The sequence below is a fragment of the Netta rufina genome (assembly GCF_964035555.1).
Source record: "Netta rufina genome assembly, chromosome: 1".
Taxonomy (NCBI): Eukaryota; Metazoa; Chordata; class Aves; order Anseriformes; family Anatidae; genus Netta; species Netta rufina.
The window spans coordinates 6049941-6064164 of NC_140123.1; the positions used below are offsets into that span (position 1 = coordinate 6049941).

The following is a 14224-nucleotide window of genomic DNA, read 5'->3' on the forward strand; positions in this document are numbered from 1 at the left end:
CCAGAGAACATGGTAGTGTTTGTGGGCAAGAAGTTGTGATTTTGGGTGTCTTCAAGATGCATTTTTCTTTGAATTTGTGTGACTTTCTTGAGCGTAGGTAATCGTGTAACTGGTTTTTGAGCACTGGGGCAGGTAACATCAAGGCGACGTGTAGAAATAATCCCCTTTTCCAACCCCAAAAATCCCCTTGGTGCAGCAGTGCGAACTACACCTCCCATCATGCCCCGCGCCGCCCTGCCTCGCGCCTTAGCGCCCTGCGCGCGCGGGGCACCCTGGGACTTGTAGTCCTCGCTCCGCCCCCCACACACCACCTCCGCCACCACCGCGCTCCGGAAGCGATCGGGGGCTGCTGAGGGGGCGCGGAGATTTCCGGGGGCAGCCGCCGATGGAGGCTGGGGAGCTGCCGAGAGCCTGAGGGGGGCCGGGGGCCGCCGCCGCCGCCATGTTCGGCTGCCTGGTGGCGGGCAGGCTGGTGAGGAGCTGCAGCCGGGCCCCGGGTTCCTCAGAGCCGAGTTGGGGGCGTGAAAGGAGTGTTTTAAGGCCAGGGAGAGCACTGGTCCCAAAGCTTGGGGCTCCTGGGGTGGGGATGAGGAGGGTGGGTGTTGTGCTCTGGCATTGAGCCAGCAGGGTGCTGAAGGTTTATTGTGTCTGAAAGGAAGTGTGGGGAGCTGGGGAGGGGGGGCGCTTCTCGCAGGTAATTAGGGATGGGGATAGAGGGAATGGCCTCAAGTTGTGCCAGGGGAGGTTCAGGTTGGAAATGAGGAGACATTTCTGCTCAGAATGAGCAGTCAAACACTGGGACGGGTTGCCCAGGGAGGTGGTGGAGTCACCGTCCCTGGGGGTGTTCAAGGAAAGGTTGGATGTGGTGCTTGGGGACATGGTTTAGTGGGTGACATTGGTGGTAGGGGGCTGGTCGGACCAGATGATCTGGGAGGGCTTTTCCAACCTTAATAATCCTATGGTTCTGTGATTCCTGTGTGAACAGGTTTCCGTGCTGCTGGGGTTGTGCCAGCCTGGTGCTCAGCAGCCACTGCTCATAGCCTTGGCAGCCTCTCCTGCACCCTATTTTCCGCCTACGCGCATGGGGAGCGAAGGTATTCGGATCCTGTAGGCCTGGGTAGGATTGTGTTCAGTGTAGGTGGAACGAGACTTGTCCCTTTTTAGTATTATTTTTTTTTTTCAGTTCTACTGATGTGTTTGACTTTTATCTGGCTATTTAGGTTAGTATGTTTCTCATTTTTTTTGTTGTATTCCACCCTAGGCATATTTCTGTAAAGGGAAATTCATAGTTACACTCAAAGATGGGAAACACAGCAATGCTAACAACAGTTTTGTTCCTTATAGGTACAAGCAGCTCCTCAACAAGTGGCCGAAGACAAATTTGTATTTGATTTACCAGACTATGAAAACATCAACCATGTAGTAGTGTTCATGCTGGGAACTATTCCTTTTCCGGAAGGCATGGGTGGATCTGTCTATTTTTGTTACCCGGACCAGAGTGGGATGGCAGTGTGGCAACTGCTGGGCTTTGTCACTAACGAGAAGCCAAGTGCAATCTTCAAAATTTCTGGCCTGAAGTCTGGTAAGTAGAGAGAAACAGCAGTCAGTGAAATGGGAGTGTTACTGCGTGCATGAGGGGGTAAATGTTAGGCTGTTTTTTATCAAAATGTTGCTTGAAAAGGCAGATCTGTTTCCAGGTAGTGTCTAGCAGATGTGGTACTAGAAGCATCGGATGAGTTTTGTGGAAGTCTGGCTGTACGTTTATGTTCCTAGTGAGATTTCTCACTTGTTTTATCTTGGATGCAATAGCCATGTCTTCCACTGCTTCTGCACAACCTGAATAAAAATGAGCCCGGACTTTCCTTAGCATGGTGTTTAGGCATTGGGCTAGATATTATTGGAATACTTTCTTTTTGCTACTACTGTTTAGCAGCCGTATTCTTTGTAGCACAGGGAAAGGAGCTGTAAAGAGCCAGGTGTGACATGGTGACTTCAGAAAGCTGGTTGCTTCAGGTGCTGTGTACCGCGTAATTGCCCAACAGAGGGTATCGGCGGTGGCAATTAGGCTCACAGATGTTTTAGTGGTTCTGAAATATAGCTGAGACACAGAAGTCTGACTCTTAAGAGTCAGAGAAGGCTGGTGCTACTTGAATTGTGTTTATATTATTTTTTTCCTAAATAAGAGTGGGATTATTGTCATGCATATTGTAGAAGTAATGAGGCACTCCCATGGCATAGCTTCCTCTCCCTAAAGGAAAGTTGGATGGCAGTCAAGCAGCTTAGAGCTTTTCAGTGGCAAAGCCCTACCCATCTTTTGTCAGTTCCATTGTAGTTCACAGCCTTAACATAAAGATGTTTCCAGATGCTCTTGCAGACCAGTGCCTTTTTGCCCTAATTTCCAAGAAAGAAGTATCTTGCTTTCTTTTGGGTGGTGGTGGGAACGGGAGACCTGTCTCCTTGTGACCTTGCTTGTTCTTTGAACTGTTTTTTCTCTGTCTCAGCATCTCAGTTGTATCAGTCAGCACAGGACCAGGCGTGAGGATGATCTCCATGGCATGGGGTGATGGTGGCTGTGCTTGCTGTGCCCGCCTGTCCTGGTGTTGCCTGCAGCTCATCTCGGACCACAGAGGCAGCCTGAGCTGCACAGCCGTAATTTCCGTGATAATGAAGGGTTGTGCAATGGACTGGAAAGGGGAAACCAGAGCGAGTGATTAGAGAGAGAGGAGTCAGAGAGGCATCCCTGCCTGCTGAAATCTGCATTTGGCTGTCTCAGGCAGACTTTCTGAGCCTGGTGGCGATAGCCAGCGTGTGTCTGTGAAATGGGGGAGGAGGCCAAATGTCAACGGCATGCCCTTCAGCACGCAGGCAGCGTGCCTGCACGTCTCCTGATTCAGAGTGCCTTTTTTTTACTGGTAGGTAGTGGAGCTGTTCCACAGAGAGGCTGAATAAAGAAGGTGAACTGGAGTTTTATCCTCTCCATAAGGCTTGTCAAGGGATTATGTTTGTAGCTTGGTTATTTGGGCTCCAACTTAATCCATTGTTGAGTGCGGGTGGAACAAATTTGTGTCTCTGATTGTGTCCCCAAATGGCCAGTACTGGGTCCAGCGTTGTTTGATCAACAATGTTGTTATTTCCTCACCGGGCATCTGCGTCTGTTCAGCCTGGAGAGCTTCAGTTTGAGCTGCAGCAGTAGTACTTTTTCACTCTCTAATGTCTCTGGCATTCCTAGTGAAATTGCTGTGAGCTTTATCACTTGACACAAGGAATTGTGCGCAGTTCTCAAGCTGTGACTAGAGAGAGCAAGCTTTTTTCTTGGGATCCTGCTGCCCTTGCACAGCATGCCTTCAGAGCCATTGTAGGTTCTGCTGGGTTTTGACTCAAAAGTTGTGTTCAGGTTGCTCTGGAAACCTGTTTGGGAATACCACTGCTGCTCGCTGGTTCTTTGTCACCTTGAACTTCTGGAAGTGTTGAGGTATAAAGAGCAAGAGCATCTCCAGCCTCTGCTGTGGATAAAATGCTTCCCCTTATACGGGAATTATATTAACAAGAGGGATAAATGTTCCAGGAAACCTTTCCTATTACAGACCTTATGTACTATGCATCATGTAGTGATGTATGCAGTTCTGTTTTCTGCTCACAGACGTGACATTTCACACAGTGTCTACATCTGAGGCATGCAGATGGGTGAGGTTTTTGACATCCTTGTGCTGAAAGGTATCAGGGGCTCAGCATCTTGACTCAAGCTCAGATAAAGGGAAATAAAGGATCAAAAAAATAATTTAACAGGTTGCAATTTCTCTGCTATGATGTAGTTTGTTGGGGAGTAGAGAATGTGAATGTGAAAACTGGGTTAGTATTTCAGTTCCCATTAACACGGTGTTCTCCGCATCTGTAAGGTTTGGAAGGCTAACTGCAAGGGCCAGGCATTCGAAATGTGGAGTGTAAGTGTAAGGGTGGCAGAGGATGCTTTTCTCTCCAAAATGGACAAAATATATGGATATATTGTATTATTTAGATCAGGGGTGTCTTTCTAAAGTAGTGATACATTCTGAGTGAGCTGCTTGTTACTTGAGCATATTATCTTTTTATTGTAACATCTTCAGCTGAGAAACTTACAAGATGTTAAATTTCTACCAGCTTTATTGCTGTGGGGATTCTTTAATAATGAACTTGAGCATGATGTTTGTTTATTTGATAGCTTTTCTATTATATTCTTGAAACTTCTATACCTTTTACAAGCAAGCAGCTGCCCACAGCAGGGGTTGAGCTCATACAGCAGTGGCATTTCCCAGAGGAGCAAATTAATAGCACTTAAGAAGACAATCTCTGTTCTTACCAGCCTTGTGTTAAAGTCACATTTGAAGAGAAGGGGGAGTGCTTTGTTTGTGAATATCGCGTTGGATCCCAGTCCTGGGGTCAGGGTGAGGAGTGACACACACCTGGCTCAGCTGAAAGAGGTGCTGGGCTCTGGCTGTGCTTTCTGCACAGGTTGGGCGCCAGCTTCTTCCTGGCAGTGCCTTGTGCTTCCACAGAGTAACGGGCAAGTATGAGATCTGTGGACAGCTCTTGGTTAGCTTCCTACTGCTGGTAGGAGAGCAGAGAGGGCTGCTGAAACACCACTTAGGTGTTAAAAGGATACTTTTCCCACTGGGGTTACTCTAACTGAGTGAAAATAGATGAATAAAAAATCAATACTCCACCTAATAGCATTGTGAGCCCCTAGACCTTTTCCCTGTATTTTCATGTACGGATGCTGCTGAAGAGGGATGGGTGATCAGAGCCCCTTGTCTCTAGCTGCCTGTCATTGTTTGCAGAGCCCCTAGGTGGAGCTGGGGCTGAAAGTGCTGATTAACAACAAGGTGAGAAGGGTCAGGAGTGATAGTAGGAGCTTGGATGGTGCTTGTGTGAGTGGAATGCAATTTGGGGGTGTTCTTCTACCTGGTTCATGTTTTTTTTATGTATCTTTTGCAAAGTCAGAGGTGTTCCGTGGTTATTTCTTTGAACTTTGCTGCCGTTGGTGGTCTGATGAGGCATGGGGCTGCCCAGCTCTCCACAGGGATAGCTCCAAGTCAGTGATGCTGAAGGTTTTTCAGTGCACGGGCAGGTTCACAAGCACCTGGTTTGAAGGAGTGAATCAAACAACTCTTCAGCACTGCTTTGTGTTCCTATTTTTCTGTAATCATTATGATGTGCATTAAAGGACTGGTTCCTGTAAAGAAAGGTGCTATTGTCTTTTACTCACAGATCATAATTTCTGTTTAAGCAATTTCCTTCACAAGTAGCTTTAAAAATATTTATTTTTTAGAGGCTTCCTTAAGATCTGCTGGTTTTTTACAAATGTACCTGTCACACCTTTTCATCTGTTGTGCATATATGTGCTTGTGCAAGTGTTTGGGCTGTGCTTTCTGTATTCCTGTGACAGGGAGATGGATCCCACACCTCCCACCAGAGACCTCGTACAGAAGAAACGTGGTGATTTAAGTAACACTGTCTTCAAATGCATGTCAAGTGTAACCCGTGCTGTTTGTGGCCCTTTCAGGGAAGGGAAGCCAACACCCCTTTGGTGCCATGAACCTCCCACAGACGCCAACTGTGGCCCAGATTGGAATCTCGGTGGAACTGCTGGAAAACCTGGCGCAGCAGACTCCTGTTGCAAGTGCTGCTGTGTCATCAGTAGACTCATTCACAGAGGTATGGTGGACATCCTGCTTTCAAAATCATCTGTGGTAGCAAAGCCTTCAAAATTGATCTTCTGAAGAAATAATTATTTAAAAATATAAAGCTGCCGTGGGTGGTTATGGGACTGCAACCCACCTAATTGTTGTCAGATCATCTGGAATTTTTGAGGTGACTTTTTCTTGTGCTAGAAGACATCTAGTACTCCTCTGCTGCAGAGAATCAGGTTTTGTATGTTCAGTGGAACTGGGCCAGCAGATTATAGTATACATGTACTATTCATCATAGAATCATAGAAGCCTTCCTGGTGGAAGCTGAAGGAAGTTTCCCTGTTGCTGAGTCTGGCAGTGAGTTGTAACGTAACGAGGCTGATTGTTAAACCACTTGAATAGCCTGCAGCAACCAGTGGCTTGCCATGAGCTGGACTTTCCAGCTTTAATGTGGTTTGCAGTTCTGATGGTTTAATTTGAAGGAGGGGGCCAGTACTGCATCACCTATTTGTCACAAAAAGAAAATGTTCCTCCTGGAGCTCCTTATCCAGCTGGATGAAATTGGCCAGGGGGGACTCTAGTGAAGACTTTCAAAATGATTTCTGAACACTAGGTGGATCTGAGGGCAAAACTGAGAGTTAGGATGTTGTGATCTTTTTAAAACTGACTTCCTGGCCTTCATGTATGGACCTTCCTGCTGCATTTTAGATAGCAATGCTAGTTCTGCTTCATGTGGAGTTGCATATCTGCTAAAATTTTGCACAAAAATACAAACTGAACAAAAAAACTTACTTAGGATGTCTATTTTCTGTTTCAGTTCACTCAGAAGATGTTGGATAACTTCTATAATTTTGCTTCCTCCTTTGCCGTTACTCAGGCACAGATGACGCCAAATCCTTCTGAAGCTTTCATTCCTGCAAATGTAGTTCTGAAATGGTATGGAAATGATCTGTAGTGTCCAGTGTTTTTGTTTTTTGTTTTTTGTTTTTTGTTTTTTTCTAGGCACCAAAAGAGCTGATTCCTAGGTATTACTGCCATGCCATCCAGGGAGATGATGCAGAAAAGTCTGTTACTGATTCACTGTTGGTTACCTAAAGTACACAGGCATTCTGTCCACTGTTTATATTTATTTGTCAGTGTCTTCATGTATCTTTTTAATTTTTTTTTTCCCCTGTGAGCTTAGTTGTTTCTAGAAATATCACCCTTGATGTATGTGGGGTCACAGGATGTTGCTGATTCTGCAAGTGCTTCTTGAGTCATGGAGAGACAGAACGCTGATGCCTGTCAGTTTGTTCTTTAGGGCTTTTTTTATGCTTGTTATCTTGGACGTAGCTCCAGCATAGTTATATTGCTTAAGAATATGGAAGGGATGGAGAAATCATATTCCTAGTTGACCTGCTTCTGCCACCAGGATGAAAAAGTTTCTGAGTTGTTTCCCAGGGACTGGGAAGAGAGGGTTTTTAGCAGGAATAGCCCACGTGGTCTGGAGGTAAACTGCGAACTGCAGACAGCCCTGTAGGATGTTTGAAAAATTCTAATATTTTATCCGTTAGCCCTCTTTAGCCTCAACAGTATTAACCCAAGCCCTTTTTCTAAACAGTATTTTTGGGCTTTCTGGACAGTTTGATCATTAGTACAGGTCAGTACGAGTTTGTGAGCAGTTACTGTAAGCATTACGTTTCCTTTGGGAGTGTAATTTGATGCAGATCTCTCCTAAATAGAAGGTAACTTGGCACTCCGTGAACATACGTGGGTGTAAGGTGGGAGAAACCACAGTGAAGAGAGGCTAAAGAAAGAGGGTTATGGCTAGTCGTGCCCTGGGTAACGCTGAATTTAGTTTTGTTTGTTCCAAACAGTGAAGTGAAGTGAGGCATAACTCTGATAAAGCAAACACATTTATCTGCTAACTTGATTACAACCAAGTGGGGAATTGGTTCTGTTCATATGTTTGTTGTCATAATGCATTTAATTATAGCTTCTAAAATGGAGAGCATCTTAGGTCTGCAGTGGACTGGCTGCAATGGAAATCAATTCATTTAGCTTAGAAATATATATTGATAAGCCTTTTTCTTTGTTTTTTTAATTTGAGTGGGTTTAAAACATTCCAGAGTTTCTTCTCTCATTTGAATTGGGTTAAGAATTTTCAGATGTAGAAGTTTTTGTTGTCTTTATTTCATTGGTTGTAGCTTGGGATATCTTTCGGCTTGCATTTGTGCAGATTGAAAGGGGTTTCTAGCTTTTGCAGCTCAAAGACTGCAGGTTGCTGTTTTTTTTGTTGTGTTTTTTTTTGTTTTGTTTTGAGGAAGTCACAAAAATTGTGTGCTTTCCATGTTTTTCACTGCTCTAAGTTAATTGTGGATTCGAACATCAGTTGTCATTTGCATGTTTTTCCTGGTAAGGAAAGCGAAATTTGGAAAGGATATGTGCATGACATAACCATGCGTTAGTTATTTTTCTTCGTTAGATTTTGCTCTACAGTTACTGTGTATAATGAATGTGGAAGCTGGAATTATTTGGCAAGAGGAAAAATAACGGGGACTACTTTCTCTCAAGATTTCTGTTAGAATTGTAAGGCAAATCAGTTACATTGTTTGTTATTTTTTGAAGGCATTTTAAAACACTTTGATTTTTTTTTCTAGGTATGAGAACTTCCAGAGACGCCTGACACAGAACCCCCTCTTCTGGAAAACATAAGCTTATAAATCATGTCATTTGAAGTACTCTCTAACCAGTGCTATTGGAAATATACAGCAGTTAACTTCACTGAAGAATTCTGAGGGGAGGAAAAAAAACGATTAGTCTGAATAGACGAACTTGTAACTTTTATATTACTCTTGAAAATTATTTAAAATTAAAATCTGTGAAAACTACTTGCCTGTGCATTTTTTAATGGAAGCACTGAGAGGAAAATGTAGAACATATTTCTTCCTCCACACAACTGTCAAGGTGTGAGAGAGGGGACACTGGTGTTTACTACAAAAGAAGACATAGGGCTTTTGAAATGACCAAGTACAATTGGTGGGTGACTGGAGATGGTCATAATTCCTTACAGTGGGTTCCGGGTACTGCCTTTGTGTGCATCATCACATTCTCTGCTGCTGGCTTGTCCCACTTCCTCGAGGAGAAGCCACTGTAGAGCTCTCTGAGGGAAACATTTGTACTGCTGAGCTGGAGCTCACAGTCTTGTTCCAGGCTTGCAGCTGAGTCTCACAGCCTACACAAGTTCCACAAATGCTTTATTGTATGGAAATATCATAGTGCAGAGGTGTGGAATTCAATTTTCCAATACCCTGTTATAGGTTTCTACCTTACTATGAGACCCTCGGGTAGTGGATGTTTGTGATGGACTCGCATACCAGTCCTTGGAGATACCAATGGTGAATGAAGTAAATGTGTCTGTGGGTGAGAGGAAGCCTCTGCTCATTGAGCAGTCTGTGTTCTTTCTCCAGGCTCTGAGGAAGGGAATTACTGATTCACAGAATGCTTTGGGTTGGAAGGGACCTTAAAGATCATCTAATTCCAACCCCCTGCCATGGGCAGGGACACCTCCCACCAGACCAGGTTGCCCAAAGCCCCATCCAGCCTGGCCTTGAACACCTCCAGGGATGGGGCATCCACAGCTTCTCTGGGCAGCCTGGGCCAGGGCCTCACCAAATAATGCTCCCCATGGCCCAAAGTGCTCCTTGGAGGGGGCTTTGGGGATAGAGCGGCTCTCAAAAATGGCCAGTTCAAGTCAAAGCCAGCCAGAGCTGGCAGGGGAGGTGGCAGCCCTCTTATGACAGGTGACAGCGGGGGTGGTTGTGACCTCAGGGTTTGTGCTGCCCAACCCTGCTGCTCTTGTGAGAGCTTTTGTCTTGGTCTGCTTTGTGGCCTGAAGAAGGAGGGAGGCAGTGGAGTAGCATCAAATGGCTGTTCTCTCTAGGGTGTAACAGCACAAGAGAAATATCTTTGAGTTTTCAGGTCCAGGTGTTAACCTGAACTAAGGGTATGGCAGCCATGGCTTTGTTTTCCTGGTCCTGGAAAGGGGAGAAGGCATCTGACTGGAAGGCATCTGAAAGAGCCTTGTTTCCAACGCTGTCGTGTCTCACAACCAAAGGTAGGAGCATCTGGAGCTGTTCCCTAAGAGTTTTTATAGCAATGTTCAAGTACAACAACTGTGGTCAGCCTCGGGGCTGAGTGGTGTGCAGGCCTGGTGGCAGATCTCACCACCATGTGGACACCAGGGCAGCCCTGGTGTCTGCCTTCTGCCCTGAGCTCTGGGCCTGGTCTCTAGCAGGCTTCGAAGATGCTGGGCACAGGTTCTGGCTGACCTGGGCTCCTGTTTGGTTAAAGGAATCAGAGCTTTGTGGGTGGAAGCCTAGGGGCTCTCTGACAAGAGATCAAAAGTGGCCATAGCACATGAGAAACCTGTGTGTGCGTGTCCCCAAGTGCCAAGCACTTGCTGTTTTATTTTAACACCAGGCCTGCCTTTGGGGCCTCCAGGAGTTTTCTGGGCTTAAATCTTGGCTTTCATTTTCTCTGCAGAGATCGTGCAAATTTGGGATCAGGCATCTCTTGACGTTCAGCGGCAGCTGGCAGCGGGCAAGGTGATCTTTATGCCTGCTCTCTCCCCTCATACTCTGATAATTTTTGTAGCCTGATTTCCCCTCCCCTGCCAAAGTCACTGAATGCCATTAATGTTACCTAATTGCACTCCCTTTAACTTCTTTGATGTTGTTTTTCTGCTTTAAAATGCAGCTCACAATTTTGCCCCAAAATCAATTTTTTCTGTATATTTACAGGAAAAATAAAGTCCAGCAGATTCAACTGATCCGTACTGTCAGTCTCTGCTCCACACTGCTGGAGTGGAAAGACCACCTTGATCACCCAATCCATTCAGGATTTACCAGAAATGTCAGAAACCCTTGCTCAAGGGTTGGAAACCCTCTAACTGAATGATGTTCACACTACTTTTGCTTCAAATCCTTATGTCTTCTTTTTTTTTCTTTTTTTTTTTTTTTCCCTCTTTTGCTTTTTAGCGTGTCAGGATAGTTGACTGGGGACATTTGCTGTTCTTATGCAAGAGCTGCGTGTGGGAAGGAATGACTGTTTGCTCGTTCGCAGGCCTGTATTTCAGCTGTCCAGCACTGCCAGAAAGATTCTTAATCTGACCTATGCCAACAGAATTATTCCTGGTAAGAAGATCAGGTAAAATCTTCTTTCCCTCTGAAATAGATGTGGGGTGTCCTCCAATGCAATGGCTGATAGCCCCAAAACCTGCCACACTTGCTCATAAATCTATGCTATTTTAGGGTAATCTGATTAATTTTCAGAACATCTGAGCAGCTTTTCTGTTTTTCTTCTTCACTGGAAGCATTTGATGGGCATGGCAACTGAGGGTGGGCAGGGTCAGTGGCCTTAGTATGGCACCTGAAGCCCACCGCATTGCCTGAGGGCCTGGGAGCTGATTGCAATTAGCATCCTAGCTCTACATGATCATGTTCCTCTTGTGTTGCACAGCAGATTCTGCACCAGTTTTCCTATTGGACTACACCATGATAGCCCTGGAGACATCAAAACCCCCGGACACTGTGAGGAACTGTCTAAACGAGACCGTGATGTATCTGTCTCGCTGCATCGCGAGTGAACTGAATATTGATTTTGTTTTCCGGGACATGGGCATCCTTTCTGTCAAGCACATGGAAGTCCAAATGAGGTTTTATGAAAAATTTCTTCTCAGCCTGGACACAACGGGAAACATTAAGGAAGTTCTTGGCAACGTAAGTCTTACTGTTCTGGCAGTGCTACGTGTGGGATTTCAGGCTGAGACTCAAGGCCCTGTCAAACTGATGTCCCCTGGTGTGCCATGAGCTGTCTGGCCACTTGGCTTAGACATTGTGTACAACATAAAAGGTGCTCTTCAGATTTCTTCTTATATAATCAGTTGTCTTGATGAAATATAAGGCACAAAAGATGGCTGTGTTGGATCACACCAAGGTGGCTGAGGTTGGAAGGGACCTCTGGAGGTCATCTGGTCCAAGCTCCCTGCTCAAGCAGGAGCACCTAGAGCAGGTTGCCCAGAACCACGTCCAGGTGGCTCCATGTCCCATCCCTGAAGGCTTAGGGGAAAGGGTACGAGAACATGGCAAGTTAATGGTGGTAGCTGTGGCTAGCAACATGTTCATCACCTTGGAATCATCTCACCTCTCTCTGTCCCTGTTGCAGAGGAAGAAAGGGATAACGAGTTGGGTCATTTCCCAGGAAGAACCTGGAGTTCTTGACATCCTCACCAAACCCGACATCCTGTTTCCCAGGTGAGGGTTTTCTGTCACCTTTGACTGATGATGTGAGCAGCCTCTCGACTCATGACAGGCAGCACTGCATTACTAGGATTTTGCTGCTGCTCATGAGGTTATTGAGAAGGAGTAACTCAGCACACTCTGTGCTTATTGCTGGTTGGGTTGAAAGACGTATGTCTTCACTTGAAGTAATGTAGAGAAGTGATTGCTTTTTACATTGCCATCAGTCATGCAAAATAATCAGTCATTAGACAGAATTTGTGGAGCATAGCAAAGAGTGTAGGCAAACTTTAAAATGTTTCATGCATTCTACACTCTATAGGATTCTACATGATGGAAGTCAGCATTCAAACATGTTTGCAAAGTTCCCGTGCCTTTTGTGAGATTTAAGCAAGCAAAGTATATCTTAAATGCCTTTTGCAAGTGTATAGAAGTTATTTTTGGCAAACAGCAAGGCAGCGGGATGTGTCTGAGTTTAATGCTGCACAGTAGCTCTAATCATGACCCAAGCACTGGAGTCCTGTCTTTGCAGATGCTACGATGTTAGTCAGGAAGGGTACCCAAGTGAATGGGAGGGTAAAATTAAAAATCAGAATGCTCTGAGTAGGTTGGAGAGCAAGAGACCTGCATGTCTTCCACATCTACTTTGGATAAGAGATGAGATATGGTCTCCCCTTGGAGCAAGAGTGGTTTCCATTAATCCTTACTGTTAGTAAATCGACTCGAACAAGACCTTAGAAGACATGGACAGGGTCCTCCTTTCTCTCCAGGCACTGGAATCGCTTCCCATGTAGCTTGGTTTCTTACTGAAGTCTTTGAGGGTGCTGCATTTTAAAAATGACGGTCTGCAGGTGGGCTACTTGTAAGATATCTCTCTGGCAGAATGGGATCATCCATGAAAGCTGCAGAGGAAAGTGGTGCCCTTCATGCACTGCATACACATGCTCTTGTTTGCAGCCTGCAGGGCAAGACTGAATATGGAGAATTCTTTCTTAAATCCCTCTGTGAAAGACCCACTAAACCCCTGCAGGAGAAGAAGATGAAAGATTTTTTTAAGAAAAAGCCTAACAGAAAAGGTAATGTCAGAGCAGATTCGTGATAGCACTCTGTGTGTTCTTCTTCTGTCTTGCTTTCCAGGTGCTCAATGTGAATGGTGAAAGGTTGGCGTGGCTTTACTGTGCCTTTCTGGTGAATGCCAGGTGCAAAATGTCCTGTCCTTTCCTAAACTGGTTTGTGCACTAAGGAGTAAACATTTAGGGAGGCCTCCCAGGTTTCTGAATGCCAAGTTCTGTCTCAAACTGGCCATAGTCATGGTGTTTCTCATGGAGCTTGTTATCTTCTGAGGAAAAACATTTGGAGATGATTACAGAAGGCTCCTTACCTGTGCCAAAACAGATCTTCACTTTGCTTAATATTAACTTTCCGAGAAGGTCTGTGGGCTGGATGTGCAGACAGGGCCAATACAAAGCCCCTAGATTATAAAACAAAGTGGCTCCAAAAGAGTCTGTTAGGTCTCTGGCATCTCCCAGCCAACCTTTCACAACAGAGAAAAGATAAAGAAGTGGGAAAAATATTATCCAGGAGCAATACTGATCTGCAGGAAGTGTTGGACAAGTTCCAGTGTTCAAAAGAGCCTAGGACTAGAGGAAAGAGGAATTAATGGCATCAGTGGTGTTTATGGCCTGGGTGACGTTCCTGTGTGACTCCTCACCAAGGTGCTGTTTTACGAGTGGTGGTGTTTTGTGCCCACAGGGGTTCTGTCAGCTCCTCCTCACAATTGCCCTGTGAAAGTGAAGGCAGTCGGCCTGAAGGAAGGACCGGGGCAGAAGGTGAAGAGAAGAGAGTCCTCGGTGAGGTGAGCCTCTGTAGGAAATGGTGGGAGGGGAGTTTCCCTTGGCCATAATGTGTGTGTGAGCTCTGAGGCGTTATGCCCGTCTCACAAGAAGCGACCGGAGGATGTGCATGTAGCAGACTTCCTTTAAAACCCTTGGGATCTGCTTCATTTTACTCTGAGCCTTCTTCCAGTGCACAGCTCTGTTTAGTAACTGAACGGAAAAAAAATGTTCCAGAAGTCGAGGATTACTTTCTTACTCCCTTTTATTTAAATGAACTTACTCTTTTTGTCTTGTGAGAGCAATGTTCAGGATCTAGCAATGTTTTGTGAGAGGGAGGAGAGGTCCAAATGCCCTCTGAACCACTTCTTCATGGTCTCTGTGTGTCTCAGCTCTATTGGATTGTGCTTAGAGGCCAGCAAAGCTCAGAGGTGACAAACCAAGAAGG

The 14224-nt window shown here is 45.5% G+C and overlaps 1 protein-coding gene across 1 annotated transcript; it reads left to right on the forward strand.

Annotated features, from left to right (window-relative positions):
* The first annotated feature begins 317 nt into the window (after nt 1–317).
* On the forward strand, nt 318–8536 carry HIKESHI (heat shock protein nuclear import factor hikeshi). Its single transcript, XM_084288030.1, has 5 exons — nt 318–472; nt 1345–1582; nt 5540–5691; nt 6484–6602; nt 8306–8536. Exons 1-5 carry the CDS (start codon nt 443–445, stop codon nt 8358–8360), a joined length of 594 nt encoding a protein of 197 aa, XP_084144156.1. The 5' UTR covers nt 318–442; the 3' UTR covers nt 8361–8536.
* The last annotated feature ends 5688 nt before the right edge of the window (nt 8537–14224 follow it).

Bases quoted from the DNA above. Each gene is read 5' to 3' on its own strand.
- HIKESHI (XM_084288030.1), top strand. From the start codon at position 443: ATGTTCGGCTGCCTGGTGGCGGGCAGGCTG. The intron at 473-1,344 runs GTGAGGAGCTGC...TGTTCCTTATAG, and splicing joins GCCTGGTGGCGGGCAGGCTG to GTACAAGCAGCTCCTCAACA. The intron at 6,603-8,305 runs GTATGGAAATGA...TTTTTTTTCTAG, and splicing joins GCAAATGTAGTTCTGAAATG to GTATGAGAACTTCCAGAGAC.